The sequence below is a fragment of the Cydia strobilella genome, chromosome 21, assembly GCF_947568885.1.
Source record: "Cydia strobilella chromosome 21, ilCydStro3.1, whole genome shotgun sequence".
Taxonomy (NCBI): Eukaryota; Metazoa; Arthropoda; class Insecta; order Lepidoptera; family Tortricidae; genus Cydia; species Cydia strobilella.
The window spans coordinates 9,391,487-9,402,738 of NC_086061.1; the positions used below are offsets into that span (position 1 = coordinate 9,391,487).

Sequence of the window (11,252 nt, forward strand, 5' to 3'; positions counted from 1 at the left end):
TAATAGTGTGGTTTACGTCGATTATTTTTGTTCTCTTTCTAATGTCTTTCAGTTTTATTATATCTCTAAGTTTTATATTCAACATGCTTTTATGCTTTTATATTCAGCGGTTCAGGCACCTGTCCGGTAAACGGGGTACGCTGGTTCGATTCCAGCTCTGGACACTGGAGGCTTTGGTCATTTTTTCCTTCGTATATGACATTTATTTCAGTTTATAGTTTAAATAGTAGTGTCTACTTGAATAACCACAAATTAAAATATTTTCATAGAAAATAATTTAATTTGCTCTTACCATATTTAACATTGTTCCACCTACTAAGAACACATTATTTGATATGACATATAACCATTATTTAATTTAAACATTACTTCGAGACACTTTGCTCATAAGAAAAAATATCACGTAGAATGTAGATTGTACCTCAAAATAGAAATAGTTAAATTAAATATTCTAGACATACATATAGTTTCAATATTGACGTACATAAAATTGTTCATATTTAAAACCCGACAGGCATATAACATTCTCTTTCTATCGAGCACATAAATATGAGAAGGACAAAAGTAGGTAGGTAACCTAACCTTATACAGTGAGAAGAGAATAGAAACAGTTGGATTAACTAATAAGCTAAACAATACCATTGTGTATTTATCCAGGTGAACCGAAACTCACTAATAAAATTATTATCACAAGTTATTCTAATATCATAATAAGGTTAATTGGGGCATTTTCTATGAAAAGGGACCTTATTGTCGATGGCGCTAACGCCGCACAGCGTCGCGCGGCATTGTATTTATATCGGAGCATCGTTAATAATGGCGTAAGCGCCATCGACAATAAGGTCCCTTTTTATAGAAAATACCACAATTTTTGTTTAATAATTTTTTTGCAATTACTTCTTCTTCTTCTTCTTTTAAAATTATGGCTTCAGCCCAGTGGGACTATTTCGCCAGTATCAAGGTATTGAGAGGTTTACAAACGACAAAAATTGTACGGTTGTACAAGACAGTGTACGGTGATTTGTTAGCTCTTGTAAATCGATAGCTAGTCTTTACAAGAAGCACGTGGACTACCGGCCGTTGACTCCAAGATGGTGGTTAAACGCGCTTCAAAATTAATTCTCCATTCACTGCACACTACCACATTAGTTTACTGTATAATAAGCTATCGATATTACACTTTAAACAATATTAATAAGCAAAAAACAAAGTAATTAATCACGATGCTAACTATCAAGATGGCGCTCGAACCGGAAGTCCTTTTGCAATTAAGTAGGTAGTAAGTTTTAATTGTCACCTGACGATATCAACTATTTCATTCAAAAATAGTTTGGTGATATTTGTACTGAATTAATGGGGTTGGCAACTGTCTAAGGTTTGCATAGATGGCGCCATCATAGCTTGTCCCTTTCTCTAGTTGATTTCTAAGAGATTTGGCTTAAAAGGCTGGCATCCTGGGCATAAAATTCTATTTAAAAAAAGCAAGAATTTGACACAATTCTAGGGATTGACAGGTCAAGCTATGCTGGCGCCATCTGCTAAACACTTCGACCGGCCAACCCGATTATTACATTAAAATATTAGATGACATTCTGCAAAAATGTCTCACAGCTAACTAAATTCAGACAACTCTTCATTAACTTTAAAAGTCACATTAACGTCTTTACTCTCCCTTCTTAATTTAGGATGGAAGAAGGAATAATAAACCACCATAAAAATTAAACCTACTACATATGGCACTACGGTAAGAATTAACGCAGGTACATATATTACTGAATCTCTCATGGCATCAGACGCATATAAAAACCAAAGTATACCACAAACAACATTCTGTATGAAACATACAGTATAATAAACAGTGAATCTATATCTAGTCTTACCTTCAATCGGTAGAATGTAAGTGAAAAGATACACAGCCCCTAAAGCGAGTGAGAATGACAGTTCGGCCATTTTGTTGTGTGAACAAAATGGCGACCGGTCGAAGAGTTGAAGCCACGTGCTCATGATTAGGATGTGGATGGCGCAGGCGAGAATCGTCCAATAGGGGAAGAGGTAGGCGATCATTGATATTGACATAACTCTGCTCACTGAAACAAAAAATAGTACGTTTTGATGCCAGCGCGCAAGATAAGTACATATTAAAAAAAACAGGCCTATATGTAGAGGCGGTAGGTTAAGGTTCTACCTCTCAGCCGCTCCGTTCCGTTGCGAAGTAAAACCATACAACCGCGACGATTGTAATAAACTTACGCGTGAGGAGAACGCGGTATAGCCACAGGGCGGACACGCTATACATCAAAAATCACTCGCGTTTCCATGTGTGAACGGCACGTCCGTACACGCGTCATGCGCTCATGCGTCATAGTGTGAGTAAGTTGCTTAAAGAGCACGCCAGAAGTCCGCCAGATTTCTGTCGCGGGGCGAGGTAATTCGAGTCGGGGCGGGGCGGTGCGTGGCCGTTCTGTATGATAATACTATAACTTATTCTGTGGTATAGCATCGGGATAAATAGAAAAACATAGGTAGATCTTGCCGAGGAAACGCCAGAGCGTCTGCAGTATTAAGCCGGTCCAACTCACGTTCTCATCTTGTTGGTAATAAGTAAAAACATATACCAGCGACGAATGTCTTATCAACCTCTCAGCCTCTCCGTTCTGTTGCGAGTATATAAAATCATACACCAGCAATCATTGCGAAACTTACGTGTAACTAGGAAATGCCAGAGCGTCTGCAGTATAGTACCGGTCCAACTCATGTTCTCCTTGTCTTGTTGGGCGAAACGCACGGCGCGCTGGTACGCGGCCAGGCACCAGCCCATGCCGATGATGGATGAGCAGATTGACAGGATTTGGTGCACTGAAAATAAAGTTAATGTCCTTTATTGCTCAATTAAGACGTTATTATACTAATATTAGGCACTTATAAATAGACATCTTTAATATTACCTTTTAAGTTGTATTTTATATACCAAATACTAAAATGACTGTTTAATTAGTTAATGAGGTTTAAAACAGAGTTTATAATAGGTTCCAACTGTCAACAGCCCAAAAAAGTCGATGACCAAGGCAAAATTAGACAGACTTAAGCAAAACAAGCTCAGATGATTAAATATTTATGCTCAAGCTCCTTACCTCTGAACTGGTTGGCCATAGCGAATAATAAACTGGTCTGCAGCACCTGCTGCGGCGCAGCTTCCAGAAAACACTCGAAGATCCTGAGTAGCGCCGCATCGGCGTCTTCTTTCAACATCAGCTTATAGTAATGGCGCTGGGAGGCGTGGTCACGTTTTCTCTCAGCTTTGCGAGATTTTATAGCATAACTAAGGCAAAAAAAAAGTTTAAAATCGTGTCTCTAAATAAATTTTAACAAAAAAACGAAGTGCGAATCGGACTCGCGCCCCAAAGAATTCGTAGATTGCACAATTAAAAATATATGTAGTTTTTGGTAAAGTCACCTTAGGTATAATTTTTCAATACAAGTAGCAAGCAATGTTAAACGAACAATACACTAAAGCATCAATGAAGTATGGGAGCCATCTGCAGCACCAGAATGAAGATCCGCAGCAAGTGACGCTCCGTCACCTCGTTGGTGGTGTCTTGCTTGTCTTGTTAAACAAATAATACTTACATTAAAGCATCAATGAATCTGAGTATGGGAGCCATCTGCAGCACCAGAATGAAGATCCGCAGCCAGTGACGTTCCGTCACCTCGTTGGTGGTGTCTTGCTTGTCTTGTTAAACAAATAATACTTACATTAAAGCATCAATGAATCTGAGTATGGGAGCCATCTGCAGCACCAGAATGAAGATTCGCAGCCAGTGACGTTCCATCACCTCGTTGGTGGTGTCTTGCTTGTCTTGTTAAACAAATAATACTTACATTAAAGCATCAATGAATCTGAGTATGGGAGCCATCTGCAGCACCAGAATGAAGATTCACAGCCAGTGACGTTCCGTCACCTCGTTGGTGGTGTCTTGCTTGTCTTGTTAAACAAATAATACTTACATTAAAGCATCAATGAATCTGAGTATGGGTGCCATCTGCAGCACCAGAATGAAGATCCGCAGCCAGTGACGTTCCGTCACCTCGTTGGTGGTGTCTTGCTTGTCTTGTTAAACAAATAATACTTACATTAAAGCATCAATGAATCTGAGTATGGGTGCCATCTGCAGCACCAGAATGAAGATCCGCAGCCAGTGACGTTCTGTCACCTCGTTGGTGGTGTCTTGCTTGTCTTGTTAAACAAATAATACTTACATTAAAGCATCAATGAATCTGAGTATGGGTGCCATCTGCAGCACCAGAATGAAGATCCGCAGCCAGTGACGTTCCGTCACCTCGTTGGTGGTGTCTTGCTTGTCTTGTTAAACAAATAATACTTACATTAAAGCATCAATGAATCTGAGTATGGGTGCCATCTGCAGCACCAGAATGAAGATCCGCAGCCAGTGACGTTCTGTCACCTCGTTGGTGGTGTCTTGCTTGTCTTGTTAAACAAATAATACTTACATTAAAGCATCAATGAATCTGAGTATGGGAGCCATCTGCAGCACCAGAATGAAGATCCGCAGCCAGTGACGCTTTGTCACCTCGTTGCTGATGGAGTCTTGCTGCTTGTCTTGAGCATACCTGGTTTTTAAATGAATGAATTAGTTTATTGGCCTCCTGCTCCTCCTAGCCCAGTCGGTAATAACCCTGCCTCTGCCTACAAAGCTGGTTCGAGTCCTGGTACAAACATTTATTTGTGGATTTATAAAAAAAAAACTTTATTTCGGAACATTCAAAATTTCCATACAATATTGTTAGTACCATCGTTATAGCTATGTGTTAGTAAATTCATTAAAAACAAAACTCTCAACAATGAAATCACGATCCAATAAATTTAAATAGTGAATATAATAATAATAATTAATATGTCAAATACTGTTTATCACAATCACAAATATTTATTCCTGAGTTATGGATGTTTGCTATATATTTAAGTATGTATTCATCTATATAAAATGTATAGTACAAGCTTTGCTTAGTTTGGGCAAAGATAATATAGTGTATAGAGTTATTGTCATAGTTAATTTTGTAGTCACAGTAAATTTACTGGCATCTTTTGACACAGGCTTAAACTTAAAACCGGCCAAGTGAGAGTGGGACTCGCGTTCCAAGGGTTCCGTACATTACACAATTTAAACAATGTATTTTTTATGTTAAATGTCTTTAAAAAACCCGTAGTACTACTACTAAGTAATTAAGTCCGACTCACGCTTGACTGCACATTTCTAATAGGGTTTGCTGTGATCTATAGGTAAAGATCTATTTTGTGTATTTTTTTTTAAATTTTTGACCCAGTACTTTCGGAGATAAAGGGGGAATGGTCTTTTTTTGCCTATTTTCTTGAATAACTTCTAAACTGTTTATCTTAAAATTATAAAAAATATATATTTAAGATTCTCACAATGAGCTCTTTCATTTGATATGTACAATATAGTTTGAAAAACTTTATTTTTTAATTTTCTCATTTACCCCCCAAAACTGGTCCCCATATTTAAATTTTATTTGTTTACGTTACATGTCCATCTTTGGGTTACAAACTTACATATGTATACCAAATTTCAACTTAATTGGTCCAGTAGTTTCGGAGAAAATAAGCTGTAACGGGCGGACAGACAGACGCACGAGTGATCCTATAAGGGTTCCGTTTTTTCCTTTTGAGGTACGGAACCCTAAAAATGAAATAGATGAATAATTTATTATTATTTTTACAACGCCATATGATTTTCACCCATGTTCTTTAACTGATATGTGTTAAAATTGTTAAGTATCAAACGGTGTCAACGCCATCTACACGAGTATAGGCCAAAGGTGTTGCTATTCAAGCATAATTTTTTCTTGATTTTCCGATGCACGTTTTTTCCTTAGACTACTTATCTTATACGGAGCAGAACCAGGACAAGTGGCGTACTAGAAGAGAGGCCTATGCTTAGCAGTGGGCGATAAAGGGCTAATATGATGATGATGATAGGAGTTACATGTAATTATCTTTGGTTTGGGGTTAGGTCGATCTGTATAAGACTGTCCCCCAAGATATTTATTTTATGTTGTTGTCCTATGGCACCCCAGAGGTGCTAAGGGCCTTCACAAGCTCGCGCCACTCCTTCCTATCTTCAGCGACCCTTCTGGCCTCGCTCCAGCTCAACCCGACCGCTCGTAGCTCACTCATGACGGACCGCTGCCAAGAGTGTACAGGGCGCCCGGAGCCACGGCTTCCGTCCGGCGGTTTCCAACCGAAAGCGACGGTTGCGTTATTCGTTTCCCCTCGGGGGGGAAACGATTTATTTTATACAAACCTATATTTAACAAATTTTACGGGTCATGTGTTGTTCTTCTTCTTCTTCTTTTCCTGTTACCCCTTGCTGGGGTGTAGGGCCCGAATCTTGTCTTTCCATTGACTACGGTCTTGGGCAGCTTGGGTAACCTCCTCCCACCCCATCCCCAATACACCCAGCTCTTGCTCCACAGAACGACGCCAAGTGGATTTAGGGCGACCATGTTTCCGCTTGCCGGGCATCTTCCAGGTCAGGGCCACTTTGGATAGGTGGGTGTCAGGTTTCCTGAGGATATGTCCAATCCAATGCCATTTCCGCGTCTGTATCTCCCTGTGCACGGGTGTTTGTCATGTGTTGTTAGTCATTTAAAACCTCTCATTGGTTATCTCACACTAGCTCACCGAGCTATGCATATGCAACTAGTGACAGTATGTGGCGCGCAGGCAACATATATGACCACTGCACTGGTAAAATGGAGATTTGCTCTACAAAACATGTCGCGCGAGTGATTAAAATATCAAAAATTTTGACCAAAAATTTTGTTTAATTTTAGTATGACTGCTTCTTCTTTGTCGGTCCCTCGTTACTGAGGATCGTGACCACTTGGTTTTGCAGCTCATGTGATTTACCTACATCAGTCTCGATCTCCCGTAGCCCTTACAGCCGTAGCTATGATAGTCTTAATTAGAAATGACAAGTTATCAATGGAAGTGATATCAGATAGGTATTTAGAGCATGTGTAATACAAGTTGGATTAAGATTTTTATCACTGTAGATTAGCTATGTAATTATAAAATTATGATTAAAAAAAAAAAATAGTCTCAGATTGTCAAAATAACTGCACTGTCAATTTCATTGCCATGATATATAAAATGTATCTTCCAACCAATTGTGTTTTTCTTTCGATAGTAATCTACTTATAAGGCTAGTAATCTACTTATTATAATTTACTTATGACATACGGTGCCGAGACATGGACGCTCACTAAGGAGGCTGTGCATAAAATCCGCGTAGCACAGAGAGCCATGGAGCGCGCCATGCTCGGTATCAAGCTTCAAGATCGAGTAAGGAATGTCGAGATCCGTCGACGCACCAAGGTGCAAGACGTTGGTTTCGCCATTACCAAACTAAAATGGAGTTGGGCGGGACATGTTGCTAGGCAGAGTGATGGCAGGTGGACTAAAATGTTAACGGAATGGTGGCCGCTTTCGAATGAAAGAAGCCCCTGGCGTCCATCGGCTCGTTGGGTGGACGACATCCGGAAGGTTGCGGGTCACTTCTGGATGAGATTAGCTCAGGACCGGGACAAGTGGCGTACTGGAAGAGAGGCCTATGCTCAGCAGTGGGCGATAAAGGGCTGATATGATGAAGGCTATATAAGCCGCAGACCGGTGGACTACGTCGGAAACAGATGCCTCAACCTCATTGTCCAAGGCCCTAGATCACGCGGCCGCGGTAGGCCTAAGAAGCGCTGGCTGGACGTCGTGATAGCGGACATGCAAGAAAACAATCTCACTCCTGAGGATGCCGAAGACCGGGCAAAGTGGAGAAGATTTAGTAGGAAAGCGGACCCTGGTGCTAGGCTGGGAGAACGCTAGGTCGAGGAAGAAGAAGAAGTAATCTACTCATCAAGGAGATATAAATTCAGGGGTGTATTTACCCTAGGGCCAAGGGGGCCATTGCCTGGGGTGGCAGGCGAAGAGTGGCACATGCCCCACATTTCCAGAAGGTGCTGAGAAAAAGTATGCTTTTGTGCTTATTACATGGAGCGGCCCAGGCTCACTGGCCCAGGGTGCCAAATATTAAAATGCACTTCTGTACAAACCCAATCTCAATGGGTTTTCCTTGTTACATACATCACAAAGATGCTATGGCAATCTTCAGATCTACTTGATGTTAATATTGAGCAAGTAAGTAATAAAACAGTTTAATAATATCAACCAAAGTATATCTGCAGTTGATATTCAATAAATCTATTGCTTGTTATTCTCACTGCTACTACACACTACACAATTATAGATATTTGCTCAAGCCATAAGAAAACTGTGACACACAAGCAAGTAAACTCTGTTTTGCTAATTTAGCTATAAAAGCTTAATAAAAAACCGGCCAAGTGCGAGTCGGACTCGCGCACCGATACTTTTTAGTGTTTGTTGTTATAGTGGCAACAAAAATACATCATCTGTGAAAATTTCAACTGTCTAGCTATCACGGTTCATGAGATACAGCCTGGTGACAGACAGACAGACAGACGGACAGCGGAGTCTTAGTAATAGGGTCCCGTTTTTACCCTTTGGGTACGGAACCCTAAAAACGGTATATTATGTTATTGCTGATGAAAGTAAGACCCACGGGAAGCTAACATTAATCGCCCAGAGAGAAGAGTTGAAGTATGCTCTACACTTATAGAAAAACCAACTAAGTTTAGGCAGTATGGTCAATGGTCTAAGCCAGAATGCATGTTTTATTCAAAACTTCATAGGTGTTATTATAGCGTTAGACATATTATTCAAACCGATCTTGATAACCATCAAGTGTGTAATAAGCTCATCATCGAATTGGCGGACAGGAGACCTTTGCATCGCAGTGGAATACAAAATACTTAGCTTAAAAAGTATACTTACATGCGTATTGATACTGCGGTATTTACGAACGCTGGTAAAAGTATGAAAGCAAGCGTCCATCCGAATTCCATCATATGGCCGGCCAAGGAATACTGTACAGCCACATTAATATCCACTCCCAAGTCTACGAAGTGCCCAACAATCGCCACAACGTACATAATAATATCGAGATTGGTTATTGTAATGTTATCGGGCATTCGGTCCGTTTCGTCGTAAGAATTCCCATTTTGAAAAATCTCACGCATAGCTTTAGGCATTTTGAGAGCATGTACGTATCGAAAAAGAACTTTTTAATAGGAAATATAGCTTTTGCTAAGAAATAACAAGAACGGGCGCGCGTTTTGTAGATATCAACACAAAGTCACAAACAAAGAGTATATAGTATATGTATAGTGTCACAAACAACAAAATGAGACCAGAGACATGAAATTTGACGTAAAATTGAACGAATGGAAAGAGCAAATGAATGGGGTTGGCAACTGTCAAAGGTTTGCAGAGATGGCGCCATCATAGCTTGCCCCTTTTTCTATGAGATTTGGCCATGAATCTAGTATAACTGGATCGGTCATGAGGAGTGGGGGAAAATGACCGAACGGGATAGTCTTATGTATCTTTCAGTAGGAGTAGCAGAGAAAGCGCTGTTATTGTTTGTCCTTGTCATAGTTTCACTTTTCCACCGCTGCCACAACCGAGGTTGTGGCAAACAAATAAGTACGTGACATGTCATGTTTGTTCGTTGCTTGTTTAATTATCGTTGTTTTGTATGAAATTGTGCTTTCTCTTATGAAATATAGTGATGGTTAGCGTTTTGTATGCTTGAACTTTGATAAAATACTGGTGAATTGTTCTGTAATCGGCTGTAATAGCCGCTCTGAGCAAAAATATGAGATCATAACCTTTCACACGTAAGTACGGTATTTTACACCTTCCTCTTAACGCAATATGTGAGAATAACATCGTAAAATTACGTTACACTCAAAGCAACGTAGAATCAAACGATTTCAATAAAAATATCACAATTATTTACGCAAATTAACAAAACATTATTTGTAAAATTATCCGCCCAAATTACGTAGGTAGGTAGGAGTCTGAGGTCAGCCATTTTTAAACTTCTTCTTAATTTAGCTGCATAACAATCATGTTAGGGATACCAGATGAAAATATCATAATTTTATGGGTAATTTAGACCTCGAAGTTTTTTCGTACTTCTAATTCCAAAAAATAAATAAACAAATGTTGTGAAGATTAAATGTGGTGTACATTAATTGGTGTGATTGCGATTTGTTATTTCTTTGAATTAAAACCCATAATAAATTTTATTTTACGTTTTATTTACTAAACATGTTTAGTTTTGTACCACCTGCGCGAATTATAGGAGGTATTTCATTGTTTATACGCCTAAAAAGAACGGCCCATTGACATTTTATTTAACAATTTTTTAATACCGTCAAACAAGCTAACTTTGCCTCCAGGGTAATCGCCCCAACGTGATATCAAATATTGGGGTTATTTTTACCAATATGGTATCCCCGCGTTTATGACGTCATCTATGTCTATCCCTTACGGGCGCACGCGTATAGCTGGTCTATGTAATGCTAGGTCTATGGATTTGGCTTAAAGGGCTGGCATCCAGGGCATTAAAAAAAACAAAAATTTGACACAATGAGGGCTAACGCCATGATAACGCGTGTGAATTCGTCGCTAGGGGCGCTAGTGTAGATGGTGGTCTTTTCCATAGTTCGAAATGTCAAATGTCACTTCAATATAGGGCGCCTTTCACACTAAAAGGTCGGGCGAAGCCCGACATTCAGCGCGCTCTGACATACAGACTTCCTCACTCCAGGGAGTGAAGAAAGTGCGACTTTCCTCACTCCAGGGAGTGAAACAAAGTAGCTGTTTAATTTAGTAAAGGCCATCAACTGCCACTTCATACTTTTATTACATTTTTTTTTTCTCTGTATCAAAGCACACAACATTCAGCACGTTCCGCAAATATTTTAAAAACACATTATTTTACATAACATTCATGAATTAGGTAGGTACACAGGGTACACTAATCAATTAATCATGCAGTTATTATTATTATTCCAAGGTTCGAGTCCTTTTAAGTTGAGTTTAAAAAATACAACAAATGACTCGAGTCGAGACTACGTACGAGTACGAGTACATAGAATCGATAGTTTTGTAAACTCCGCTGCAGTCTCGTAAAAGCGAGTCGGGTTCCTCGACTCGAGTTTTTACCAACAATAAGCTCAGTTAAGTGCATTTGACATCCACACCACACAATGTCGTAGATTGGTCACGTCTA

General features: G+C 39.7%; 1 protein-coding gene across 1 annotated transcript; it reads right to left on the minus strand.

Annotated features, from left to right (window-relative positions):
• Positions 1 to 1,260: 1,260 nt before the first annotated feature.
• LOC134750889 (XK-related protein 6) lies at positions 1,261 to 9,298 on the minus strand. Its single transcript, XM_063686127.1, has 5 exons — positions 8,945 to 9,298; positions 4,510 to 4,629; positions 3,132 to 3,319; positions 2,704 to 2,856; positions 1,261 to 2,087 (listed from the first exon to the last, which is right to left on the minus strand). The coding sequence occupies exons 1-5, from the start codon at positions 9,199 to 9,201 to the stop codon at positions 1,612 to 1,614; spliced, it is 1,194 nt and encodes a 397-aa protein (XP_063542197.1). The 5' UTR covers positions 9,202 to 9,298; the 3' UTR covers positions 1,261 to 1,611.
• Positions 9,299 to 11,252: the final 1,954 nt, after the last annotated feature.